General features: G+C 40.2%; 1 protein-coding gene across 3 annotated transcripts in view; it reads right to left on the bottom strand.

Annotated features, from left to right (window-relative positions):
* DEK (DEK proto-oncogene) overlaps positions 1-13,872 on the bottom strand; it is a 31,037-nt gene extending 17,165 nt beyond the window's left edge. Inside the window, exons 1-7 of one of the 3 annotated variants that reach the window (XR_012025420.1) lie at positions 13,727-13,872; positions 12,728-12,889; positions 9,576-9,677; positions 9,208-9,317; positions 7,905-7,999; positions 6,787-6,907; positions 1,520-1,708 (exon numbers count right to left, since the gene is read on the bottom strand). Coding sequence is in view for 1 of the 3 variants with exons in the window: in XM_072813851.1 (XP_072669952.1) it covers positions 1,520-1,708; positions 6,787-6,907; positions 7,905-7,999; positions 9,208-9,317; positions 9,576-9,677; positions 12,728-12,881 (771 nt within the window). In the remaining 2 variants the exon portion in view is untranslated. Of the gene's footprint in view, positions 1-1,519; positions 1,709-6,786; positions 6,908-7,904; positions 8,000-9,207; positions 9,318-9,575; positions 9,678-12,727; positions 12,890-13,162; positions 13,310-13,726 lie in introns of those variants that run through there. The other 2 variants (XR_012025421.1, XM_072813851.1) reach the window with 2 other exon arrangements.

Here is a 13,872-nt window from a genome sequence, read left to right as displayed (position 1 = left end):
GGTTTTAGGAAGCATAGTGAATACATGTAGTAATAACCCAAAATCTGTTGAATGAGGAATATCATTACTGCAAAACTGCTATTATTATGCATTCACATAATAACAAACAGGGTTCCCTTCTGATGTCCTTAAAATCTATTCCATTAAAACCTTGAGGCTGAGATTACTCATCTTCCCTTGCTCTACAAATATATTATGAAATACCTCCTAGATTGTAATATTCTTTTGGAAATTATAAAGCACTTCATACTTAGCTTTATAGAAGTCTTTATAAAATCTGACATTAGAATAATCATGGGTTTTAAGTACCTAAAGACAAATACACACATAAAATCAGAGTTCAACACATTCATCACATCTTTATTCCTACTAATCCAGTAGTTACCAAGTGGAGGTGATCCCCCCCACTCCTACCCTCAAGGACATCTAATAATGTCCTTGAACACCATTTTTGGTGTTCACAATTGGAGGTTTGGGGAGGGGGGGTGGAGGGTGCTGTTGTCCTCTAGTGGGTGAACATTCTATAAAGCACAAGACAGCCCTCTGCAACAAAGAATTATCTTGGCCTAAAAAGTCAAGCCAATAATCAAGTCCCTAAATAAGGGAGATGACCCAATTTACATAGCAAGTTCTGACCACTGAAGGAGACACCAAAACAAAAGTCTATTGAAATACTATTAGCCATAACAAGAAGTCATCTCCTTGACTGAGGATACGTATCAAGGAGAAGGTAAAGCTAACTCTTCAAATGGTTCAGCAGCTCTCCTCTTCCTGAAGTTTCATTTGTGAAACTAAATAGTCTCAAAATTTTACAGATATGCCCAACTAAAAGAAAACGGCAGGCATTCCTAAGTGATACAAAACTTGCCCATGCATCAAATAAATTTCAAACACTGTTCCTCTCATTAAATAGCCCCCATTGAGCTGAGAAAAACTGGGGTCCTTAAGCCCCTGGCTTTTTTGCATAGAACATAGAGTAAAATGGCTCAAGTCAAACATAAAAAAAAATTCTCAATCTGCTTCTCTGGTGGTTCAATATATGCACCGCCCCACTTCCCATTTACCTATTCTAATCTTCAAGGGGCAGCTGAAATCCAGGCCACATTAACCTCACTCTTCTAATTCCAAAACTCTCACATCTGGGTGGCTCAGCAGTTGAGCATCAGCCTTTGGCTCAGGGCGTGACCCTGAGGTCCTGGGATTAAGTCCCCTCTCCCCAGGGAGCCTGCTTCTCCCTGTTTGTGTCTCTGCCTCTCTCTCTGTGTCTCTCTCATGAATTAAATAAAATCTAAAAAAAACAAAAACAAAAAACAAAAACAAAACCCAAAGCTCCATAAGGGAAAGAAAGGATTTATATTATACTTAACTATTTTTGTGTCTTTGAAATTATAAACAACCAATATGGTACTAATGGTTTCTAGAATCGGTATTCTGGCTAGATCTATCATAAAACAGGAATATTTAACTCTCCCCATGGAAAGAAATTATAGAAAAACCCCACAAACACCCAACACTTTACCTCCTCTTCACTTTCTTTATCTTCATCATCTGAAGACTCTTCCTTGTTTTTCTTTTCATCTTCATCACTGCTAGATTCATCTGACAGGATTTCAGGACATTTGGTTCGCTTAGCTTTCCTTGCCATTCCAGAACTGTTCCGTTCCTTTTTGTTGCCTTTGCTAGAACTTTTTTTAGATTTTGGCAATGGCTGTGTATAATAAAGATAACACCAATGGGCTATTACATTTCCAAGTCAATCATTTGTGATAACTACTTATCAGCTCAATCAGTATTGTTCCTATCTCAAGAAGTATTTCCAAACATAGCAGCTTTAGAGAGAACCATTCATCTTTAACGTGTCAAGTTGATCTTTTTGTCCACACTACCAACTTTCATTTGTGTTCTAACACCCACACAAGACTCTCCACAAATGCTGAAATACATACTGTGTGTTCTCACATGGCATTAGGAGCCCAAGTATACAATGTATTAGGCTCAAACAGTTATTTATACTTTATCAAGGTGGTTTTTTGAGTTACCCTGGTAATTTATTTCATTCTTGTAAGCATTACAACTGTCAATGCCAGAGGAACTTCTTGCTTTAGGGAATCCTTCAATCAAAAGATTGGAACCATCCATAAAGGAAATAAAACCTCACTTTACACATCCTGAATTTATGATCTATATAATTTATATTCATATTATCTCTGGGTTCTACTTTCAATAATGCAAGTATTATATTCTCATTGATGATTCTAAATATGCAATTAGTGTTGGGTGTTAATTATGAAACTAATTAAGAACCATAGAATACATGTATTGCTTTTACTCTGATATTTAATTAAACCACACGTATTTAAAAAGTAGAGATCGCACAAGGAAACAATTTGATTATATTAACCAGCAAATTTAATTCTTAAAAAGCTTTCTTAGGGGAGTATTTGCTAACTTATGAAATTGAAAACCATAAAATAACCTTGCATAAAAGATCCAAAAATATGTACACTGAGGAATTAAAATTTCCAAAATTAGAGGTATCTTTTATTTTTCCTTTTGCCTATCTTATTTTCCACAATAAAAAGAAACAGGAAAATTCCAGAATATAACCTTGTGAAAGACAATTATATAAATGTCAGGGGTAACTTTATAGGCAACATCTCTCATGGAACTAGAACCACAGGCTCTTTCTCTCCCAGAAACTTCCAGTCTTAGTTTGTGTCACCTGCACAAACATTAAGAAAAGGTGGCTGCTTTGTGTATGTAGTGTTCTCAGGCTATGTACAATCCAGAAGATAGCCTCTAGCTGCCCAAACAACATATCCTTCCTCAAGGCAGATTGGGCAATAACCAATCTAGGTCTTTGGGAGCTTTAACTTAGTAGACCAATGATATTTCTCAGAGGGGTTCTCTGTAAGTTTCTATAAAAAGCTTCCTTAGGGATCCTTGGGTGGCTCAGCGGTTTAGCGCCTGCCTTTGGCCCAGGGTGTGATCCTGGAATCCTGGGATCCAGTCCCGTGTCGGGGTCCCAGCATGGAGCCTGCTTCTCCCTCAGCCTGTATCTCTGCCTCTCTCTCTCTCATAATAAATAAATAAGATCTTAAAAAAAAAAAAAAAGCTTCCTTGGATGTATACAGATCTCCTTGTTATGTGACCTGCTACTATCACCAATTAGTACCAGGAACTAAATCCATCTGGATAAATTCTTTGAACTCACTGGAGAAAAGGTGACTCTCAGTGTCCAAACTCTTCCTATTCATTATATGAAATTCAAGACTCAAATATATTAGAAAAATGTGGCATCCCTTACTCGCTCAGTTCAGGAACCAAATACAAGTATTAAGAATGTAATCTGTATAAGGAATCAGTAATAAGACCATGGGTGCAGGATAATCTCCACAGGAAGCGAAAGAATGTTAAATCATTTAAGTAAAGTAAAAAAAATGCAACTTCTAAAATAAGGAGCTTTAAAAAAAAGTAATAATACATAAATATTCTAGAGCGTTCCTATATTGGTTCTAAAAATAGTTGAATCTATTAACCAGAATCCAGTGTCAAGAGCATCATCCCTTTTTAGAAATAAAATCTGGAAAACAGATAATCAAGATTGAAGTACAAAAAAAAAAAAAAAAAAAAAGATAGTCAAACAATGTTAATTCAGTACTTTTATTATTATGGAGAAAGAAATTAGTACTCATGAGCTTACTGTTTTTCTTAAATGAAAAGTATAGAACAGAAAATTACCTCAGATTGATATTAGATTAAGGAGTAGTTATCACAGAATCAGATATTTGGAATGCAGATAGAGGGTTGGATTCCTAAGGCTAAAAGAGTGGTTCTCAGAAAATGGTTCATGCACCCTGGGGTTTCCTGAGACCTATTCAAAAGCCCATGAGGTCAAAACTATTTTCATAATAATATAAAGACACTGTTTTCTCTTTTCATTGTGTTGACATTTGCATTGACTCTGCAAAAGCAAAGATGGTTGTAAAATTGCTGGCCTTTAGTACCAATCAAGGCACGAGTAGCAAGCTGTGCTAGTAGTCATTATATTCCTCACAAATGCAAACTAGAGGGAAAAAAAGGTTTTTCCTTTAAGAATGTCTTTGATGAAGCAGTAAATATTATGTTAACTCTCAGCCTGTGAGTACTCGTCTGTGCTATCTGGAACAAAATGGGAGGTACACAGAGAGTATGTTTGCTACGTACCGAACTTCACTGGTTTTCTTAAGATAAAGCACTTGCACAACTGACCTGTGAGCTAAGCTAGCTACCTTTTTCATGAAACACAATTTGTAAAAGAACTGTGAAAGTCTGCCTATTCAAAGACATCTTCTTGGGGATCCCTCAGTGGCTCAAGTGGTTTAGCGCCTGGCCTTTGGCTCAGGGTGTGATCCTGGAGTCCTGGGATCGAGTTCCACATCAGGCTCCCTGCATGGAGCCTGCTTCTTCCTCTGCCTGTCTCTGTCTCCCTCTGTGTCTCTCATGAATGAATAAATAAATTCTTTAAAAAATAAAAAATAAAAAAAGAAAGACATCTTCTTAAAATGAACAAGAGCCTGTCACTGGAAGAAAAACTGATGGTATTTACTGCCAATGATATATTTCAATACTTCACATGGGTAATTCACATCCAACACCATGAACTAAGAGCCTCCCAATACCTAAAGATTCTTCTGATGAGATGGTGGTTACATTAACAAATGACTTTTTGACACTGTTTAATGGATATGTGCCAACATTTGAAAGATTTCTGCATATTTCTGCATATTTCAGAAAACCAATAATTTCCAAGTGGTGAATCCATATTACAAAATCATAGATAAAAAAAAAAAAAAAAAAAACAAAAAACAAAATCATAGATAAAAGTTCTAAGAGTTCATGGACTTGGTTTCAGAGACCATATTACAACTAACCTTTAATAAACTACCACTGTGGAGTTTTGGTATTGTATCAAAGGAGAATATCCATAATTATCTCAAAGTTTAAAAAATATTTCTTTTTCCTAACTATATACTTAAGGCTGATTTTCTTTACATACTTCAAGCAAAAAACCAGCATGTGCAATATACTGAAATGACAAATGAGAATAGAGTGGTCTTCTCTTAAGTCAGACATGAAGAGACTCACAAAAATAAAAATACCATTCTCTTGATTTTTCTGGTGTATTTTTAATACCAAAAAACTCACTTTTTTTGTATGAAAAATAACTGTTATTTAAAAAATTGTTTCAGTTTTAATTTACACTACAGTAAATATCAGAATATCCCATATAAAAGCTTCTGGAGTCCTCATTAATTTTTATGAGGGTATCAGGTCCTAAAACCAACAGTTTAAAAAGTCATTGAGGAGACGCCTGCCTGGGTGGCTCAGTGATTAAGCATCTACCTTTGGCTCAGGGCATGATCCTGGATTCCTGAGATCAAGTCCCACATTAGGCACCCTGCATGGAGCTTGCTTCTCCCTCTGCCTATATCTCTGCCTCTCTCTGTGTCTCTCATGAATAAATAAAATCTTAAAAAAAAAAATCAATGAGGAAAAGAATATAAACATATCCCTCATAACTTAATAATGTCTTCTGGAGAAATGGTATTGTTTGTCACCTGAAATTCTAAAGTAGAGGTAAAAGTTTAGGAAAACAGATAATCTCTCATCTTTAAGCCAATTCAAAACACACAAAGATTCACCATGGCCCTTGGGTTTTTAGCTGCCTGAGAACTGACAAAAATACCCTTTATCAGTCTTTGTCCAGTTAATGGTAAATTAGACTACCAGCAGATAAAACCAAAGTCCCAAGGGTACCTGGGTGACTAGTCGGTTAAGCATCTGCCTTCAGCTCAGGTCATGATCGCAGGGTCCTGGGATCAAGCCCCATGTTAGGTTCCCTGCTCAGCGGAGAGTCTGCTTCTCTCTCCCTCTGCTTCCCCATCCCTAACTGTGTTCTCTCTCAGATAAATAAAATCTTAAAAACACCCCTAAGTCTCAGAGCTATTTTCTGATTCTAATCCTTAAGGCCCCTTCCACTCACTGATAGTATTCCCCTGAACTCCTAAGTCCTCTAGATCTCTTCATAGTTTCTTTGCCATGAAAATGAGGAAGAATATGAAAATATTTACTGACAGACTTCAAACAGAAAATGTAGGCTCCTGTAAGTATTACTTCAACAGACATTTTTAAGTCAGTGATGTCATTTGTTAAACAATTTGGGCAAACCTAATCTAAATTTCAGAAGAATGGGGGAAAGTATAAGGCCATTTTACTTCCATGTCCAACTCCTGGGCTCTGCTGATTCTGGAAACCCAATCCAAGAAACTTTTAACATTCCATTTTGTTTTTTATGTTGTATTTTCATAACATTATTCCAGTGTCTAGAAAACATCCAGTTCTAATGCACCCCATCTTAATCTTACCTGGACAATCCAACACCTCACCCTCAACTCAATCTGTTTCTGTTCTTCCAATGCCTTCTATATATATAAATAAGCCTGGATGCTTAGTTTGTATTTGTCCATTTAAGACTAATCCAGTTAACAATTACTTTTCTTAATCTTACACCATTTATATCTGATATAGGATACATCTGCATGGATTCTATGTACTTCTATCATGAAAATGTTGCAGATATATCAACAAGGGCATATCCTTTAAATGTAGAAGACAATACTGAATATTGACAATGCTGCTAACAAACTAAATCATTCCATTAAAAGAAAGTAAAGAAAGGCTACAAATAATTGATTTGTTACTGGAAAAAAAAAAAAAAAAAAAAAAAAAAAAACTGGTCCTCACTTTGCCAGAAGGCTTTGGATGCATTAAGAAATTCAAGATCCTCTTCACCAGTTCACTATTTACACCCGATCTCTCCAAATCAAGAACCTCACAGATGCTCTTTAACATGGCATTTCTAAATCTAAAACAGAAAATGAAAGAAACAAAGTTTATTTATTATGTAGCATATATTACCCACAACATAAACGTAACAGCTAACCAAACTGGCTTGGGTAATAAGCATTAAAAAAAAAAAAAAAAAAACACAAAACAAAAAAAACCAATGTTTCTCCAAATCTAAAAAGTTCTTCCCTATTATCTTGACTAATGTACAAAATACAACCAAATATAATAAATTGAAAACACCATTTACCAATTAAGTTTTAAAAGTAGTAGAAGAATTAACTAGGTCAGACCACCTAGGTGGCTCAGTCGGTTAAGCATTGGACTCTTGAGCTCAGCCCAGGTCTCAGTCCCAGGGTCATGAGCTCAAGCCCCATGACGTGTCGAGGCTACTTAAAAGAAAAAAAGTCAATTCAACTAGGAAATACTGTAAAAAGTTTTCAGTACTCTAAAATTCATGGATTTGACAATTCTTCTGGTGATTAAATACTACATTTTCCCCTCAGCACTCCTACTATGACATTTTGATGAACAAGTAGGTAATCATCTTCATTATTTGTAACTCTTAAGTTTTAGATGATTTAACAAATAAAAGCTCTTAATTTATCATCTGGCTTGCATTATGATGAAGAACACTGCTCCTATCAAGTTGATTATCTTCACAACAGTTTAAATGGTCCCTGTAAGTTGGGGGAACAGAGTGGCTGGCAGAGGACAAGAGTGGGAGAGTTTTTTCAGTATATTTCCCTTAGGCCTAAATTTTGGACCATGTGAACAATTTGTGTATACAGTTCTCCTAAGAAATAGAAACATCTTTAGATGTGAGTTTTCAATACTCTTAACAGTCACTAGTGGAAAGTAATGAACATCACAAGTTGATAGCTATGAAGGAAAGTCAGATCTTGGTATTTAAAGCAAAGCATTAGCAGTCTGCTAAAAAATGTTTCAATGGTCCTATTTAAATGTTAAGAAATAAAACACACTGATCAAAACACAATACTTTAAAAATAACTTACTTTTTCAACATTTCTTCCTTCTTTTTATACTGGGCACTTCCTTTTTCAAATGGAAAGCCACTGAACTGACCCACATTCTTCTTTAATGAGGACACCTGAAAACGTTTCCCTTATTATTAATGCTATTACCCGGTAATGTATGTAAGAAAATTCAAAGCCAACATCTTTATTTTCATAGCTGTCTCCCACCTACAACACTGGTTTATTCAACATTTCTTATTCACAACTGAAAATGGTATTTGTTATTAAAATAGTAACATAATAAATGCTTTAAGTTCAATCCTTAAAGATAACAATTTCAATCTGAATGAATTTCCATCTGGGAATTTTTACTGGCAATTATAAAACCACAACTAAGTGTTATCTGACAATACCAGAAGATGTGGAAAGTTACTTCTTAAAAAACTCCCGTTTCTTAATACAAGTTACTAGTAATATTTCTCAAATCAGAGAGTCATGTATTTTATTCTTTGAAAAGAACGGAGGACCTCCAAAAGTTAATACCACTTAGCAGTCATAAGACTTGTGTAAATCAAGGCAGCCTGGGTGGCTCAGAGATTTAGCACCACCTTCAGCCCAGGGCCTGATCCTAGAGACCCCCACGTCAGGCTCCCTATAGGGAGCCTGCTTCTCCCTCTGCCTGTGTCTCTGCCTCCCTCTCTCTGTCTGTGTCTCTATGAATAAATAAATAAAATCTTAAAAAAAAAAAAGACTTGTGTAAATCAGATTGCAGTGACGATCACATGAAATAACACCATGCTTCAGACATTCAATTCTAACATCAAACTTCACTTTGCCCACGTACAATCCAAAGTTTACTCAATTATACGAAATACTGAAGTTGTGTGTACAGTGTAATTCAATTAATGCAATACTGATTTGTTCTAACAAGTTCCCTGACAAAGAATTACCACCTAATTTATCAGATATTTGCTCAAAATGAGATAAATTATACTGTATCATTTATTCTGAATAAGTAAAAACATCCAAAAAATAAATTTCTTCTAATGCATTTAAAGATCCCTAAAAATCACATTTCGGATTTCACATTTTGAAATTTCAGTTTGGCATAAAAACAACTATAGTACAAGCCTAAATGTTATAATCCTAACTGCTGATATTTAATTATGTATTCTACATATGATAAGTCATTTTATATGTCTCAGTTTGTTCACTTGTATGGTACAGAAATTGAACCACTGGATTGCTTAAGTCCCTTCCTGAACTAAAATCATGCTTTAATTGTAAAGTATTTCAATACATAAATATGTTACTAGGTTAAAGATATAAAAAAGGTCTTAACTGTGCCTGGTCTGTTGTAAAGCAGTTTATGTAGATTTCTAAGTTCATCTGTTTTCTTTTTACTCAGGAAGAAATGTATCCTCTCAATTTCACAAAGTTTCTGCCCCTTTCCTAGGGAAAACAAAACAAAACAAAACACCATAATAACTAAAGTTAAATGCCCAGCATGTGTTAATACATACAAAGTTATTTTAATCACGATTATTTAACAGCCAAATTTACATATAGCTTTTGCTGAATAGGGCAAACTAAATAAAATTATACCCATGATATATAATGACTTCGTAAACACTAAAAACTGAACACTGACCATTTTATTATATATTTAGTCATTTTTACCATAAAATGAAAAGAACAGAATAAACTTACCTTGTGCAATTGTAAATGGCTCTCTCTGTAAGGAAGAGACTTGCATGGTCAATCTCTCTACTTTTTTCTTTTCCCTCTTGCCTTCCACGATGAGACTCTTTTCTAGAAATTAATTGAATATTTCTTAAAACAGCTAAAAGCTTAAAAAAAGTATTAACTCTACTGGATAAACATGTAGAAAAAAACTGCAGAACTCTTTAATACCTTACTCTTTAATTTTAAGAAGCAAATGATGAAAGAGAAATGAAAATACATAATAAGTTAACATCACTTAAGTTTTTTTTTAGAGTAGCATTTTACTTACCTGGCAACCTCACAAGGGATCCAGTTTTTTAAAAAATCATAAAGGAAATGAACTTTTACTGAACTACAATTATTGCTAATGAAAGTGCCAGTCACTTTATGAAAAATCACCAATGCCCCTCACTAAGCCTGCTCTTTAATTAGACCTAATTCTGTTGATTGAGATTTAGTTTATGGTACATCAAACAGCAAGTTTAAGACTGAGATTATAACAACTTCAAAAACATAGAAAAGCAGTAATTCAGTAAGCAGATGAAAGAAAAACGAAGACTTTAGCTAAAGCAGAGCAGCCTGAGGTTGCTATAAATAGGGTAAAATTCTCCAAGTTTACATTTACTGCAAGTGACTAGGAGGACATTACTTTTAGTTTGGTAAATGTTTATAACAATGGTCATAAATCATTCTAAAAAAGTTAAATTGTTTATAGTACAGACTGCTTTTATTAAAAAAAAAAAAGGCTAGAAGATAAACAGCATTTACTTAAAAACTTAAAACACTGAGCTTAAATTTCCAAAACAATTTACCTACTGAGATAAATTCAGATAAAAGAGGACACTATCACTGAAGGTCCTTTCATTCATTCAACTGAATGCCAGTTTTGTACAAAGCTTCACTAGACACTAAGGGGGGATTGAACAGATGGTCAAGACACTGAGTAACTCTTGAAAGAGATCATGTCTACCGGTGGTGATGAGACACAACAAACACACTCCAAGCAGATGATAAAACACCTTAGGCAATCTACAAATAAAACAACTCTGAATTGAAGAGAGTCATTATTTTTGGATTAAGGAAAAAGGATCAAAACACTGGAGCTGCCTTTGAAGGATAGGTAAGATCTGGAGATGGGAGGATTTGCACAGAAGGAATTAGGAAGGATAAAGGGATTCTAGCAGCAATGGCAATGGTGTGCAGAGTGAAGAAAATGCACTCTAAAGCAATCCCTGTGATCCTGCTACTTCCTTTCCCTGAGTGATTTAAACCTTTCGCTCACCTGTTTACCACGTACAAGCTAATGACTTTCCTGATTCTCTCCACTCAAGAGCTTCAAATCAGCTAGGAGGGTCGATAAATGGACAGCTCCACTTCATGTCCTGTAGGCACCTAACTCTGCATTCAAAACAGAGGTCGTACTCCTCTCCAACCTTGCTCACCTTTGACAATTCTAGTTTTCAGAAAACTGTAGTAATGTCAACTCAGTTGCCGAAGATAGACACCGAAGAATCATCTTTTACCAGCTCCTCACCCACCGCAGTCAAGACAATCCCACCTTCACTAGGAACAGACTACACTGCCTTGTTTCTGTGATGCCTAGACAGCAGACTTGAATGTTCAGGGCTAACGTAGGATAAAAACCTTTACAATTTTAGTTGTTCCATGAACACCTCAAATGAGGGAATGAACAGTAATCAATTAGAACAACTAGAGAATTGCTTGAGGGTAATTTTTTTTTGGGGGGGGGGGATATCACAATTCAAACAATCATCAGTTCCCCCAAGCATTACTCTGCCATTTGTAGTATTTTTACATGATTTGTATAATTTTTCCTGACACATATGAATCCATCATCTCTGTGGTATCAAAACTTTTGTCTTTAAAGAGACCAAAAAAACTAGAGGAAAAAAATGCTAAGAAGATTCTGGACTAGCAGTTAAGATACTGCAGCCAATTTTCAGTTACTGTAGTATGAATAGTTTAAAAATAACCTGTATTATTTTTTTTTTTCTAAAGCTTCAACGTGGCAGTGCTCCTTTTCTCAGAACACCTATCTCTTTAAACAGACAAGAGGCGGAGGGGTGTCATCTCAGCCCAGATTGTATTTATAAAATGCTGACCGTGGGCTCCTCCTGACTTTAGACAGGCAGATGAACCCAGGTCTGGAAAGAAAGCTTCAAACTTCTTCCCAAGTCTGGCTGAGTTGGAGACATGTATTAAACAAACCGAGAGCGGGCTAATCCCATCAAAGAATGCTAAGAGCTGGGATCATCGTGGGAGCTGGCTGGCGTCCCTGCAAGTGGCACTACCCCAGCCTGAGTGCCGGGGTGCCCCGCCCCCGCCCCCGAATTCCGGGAGGTCCTTGGGCTTCCGGCCTCCAGGTAAACAATGGTTAAAAAGCAGCTCTCGGCAACTTCCAAAACTGAGACAGCTTTCGGAACTCTTTCATGCTTCACCGCTTTCATCTTTAACCACTTTCCCTGACAGCGGCAGTGAAGGCAGCTTTCACTGCCGTGTCCCCGTCAAAGTCACTCGCTCCTCCGAGCCTCTGAAAAGGGGGGGTGGGGGGGGTGGAAATAAAAGTTCAGCGAAGACCCTAAAGTCGCCAGAACATTCCCAGGGCTAGCACAATGATAATTCTCCTTTACGTCTGAATGCGTGGTTTCACGCCAAGACCCTCGCAGTAACTCCAGAAGGCGAGACACCTGCCCTCAAAAAAAAAAAAAAAAAAAAAAAAAAAGTGCAATTAAATGGGCCGAGGAGGAGCTACCGCAGTAGCAACGTCAAAAGCTAACGGTTCTGAGCACAGATCTGGAAACTCAGAAACGTCCTGTCAGAGGAGAAAGCGTGACGAACACGCACTGCTGACCAGAAGTCAACCGCGCTGCAAGAAAACAAAACAAAACAAAAAAACTCCCCAAAAAACCAAAAAAACCACGTAAAGCCGGGGAACAAGTATCTCGGACAGGAAGCGGAGTCCACGGACCCCCAACACCAAGAGGGGGTGAAACAGCGCGCGGGCGCGGCCGCCAGGGACCCTCCGAGGGAGCGTCTGAGGCGCACGACGGGGGGCGGGGGCGCCCGCAGAACTGTTTGCCGCGAAGCCCACCGCCCGGGACGCGACTTGCTCGCACCTTTTTCCTCCTCCTCCTCCTCCTCCTCCTCCTCGTCGTCGTCCTCGTCCTCCTCTTCACTTTCGTCTCTCGGGCCGGGCATCTCGGGTTCTTTGTCGGCCGCGGGCGCGGCGGGGGCGCCGTCTCCGTCCGCGGCTGGGCCCGACGAGGACATGCTCCGACCTGCGGGCGGGCCGGAAGCACACGGCTCGGTCTCCTGGCGCTCAGCCCCCGGGGGCCGCGTCCCCGCGCTCCGGGCACCCCCGGGGCGGGAAAGCGCGGGCGCGCGCCGCCCCTCCCTCCGCCCGCCCGCCCGCCCGGCCGCGCCGCTCCCCGGGCCCGCCGCCCGCCGCCCGCGTCCCCTCCCCCGCCCCAGGCCGCCGTCCAAATGGCCGCGGCGAGGCGGGCGGGCCCGCGGCGCCCCGCCGGCCTCCCCCGCCCCGGCGCAGCCCTCACCGCCGGTGCCGGCCGCCGCGGGCCTGGCGCGCGAAGGCAGGAGACGCTCCGGGAGGCGGCGGCGGCGGCGAGCGCCGAGGAGGAGGCGCGCGGGCCGCTGTCTGCTGACGCCCGCGCCGCGCGCTCCGCTCCCCGAATCAACAAGATTTTCAAAATGGCGGTTCGGGAAGGAAAGCGGGAATGCGGCGGCCAATCAGGGCGGCGGGCCGGGAGTTGGCGCGCGCGGGGCGGGAGGCGGGGCGGCCGGGCGGGCGCCTCCGCGGGGGGCCGGGGCGGGGCGGGGCCGCGAGGGGTCTCGGGGGCGGGGGCGGGGACGGCGGCGGCCGGGCTGGCTGCGTGCGGGCCGCGGCCGGGCGGGCGGCGACGGCGCTAGGGGGCCTGCCTGGTATTGTCTCCTCCGCTCCTTCCCGGAAGAGGGGGGCCGCCTGCGCTCGGGAGGGGCCGGGCGGCGGGCGGCGGGCGGCGGGGAACTTCCCGGCCCCGGCTGTCACCGAGCTGGAGCGGAGTTACTCAGAGAGCGGCCTCCCGCAGGTTCCCGAGGTCGTGCAGGGGCGACTCCCGAACCTGCTGTTTCTCAGGACCGCGTGCCTTGGGGGGTGCACCGTCGGGACCAGGACCCCACCACGCCGAAAGTTCACGTCCCACAGGCGAATCGATTTCCAGACCCGTAAATGTAGGGATGTGTGTGTGTGTGTGTGTGTGTGTGTGTG

This window comes from Canis lupus, chromosome 37 (assembly GCF_048164855.1).
Source record: "Canis lupus baileyi chromosome 37, mCanLup2.hap1, whole genome shotgun sequence".
Taxonomy (NCBI): domain Eukaryota; kingdom Metazoa; phylum Chordata; class Mammalia; order Carnivora; family Canidae; genus Canis; species Canis lupus.
This window is presented reverse-complemented; position numbering and strand designations above follow the sequence as displayed.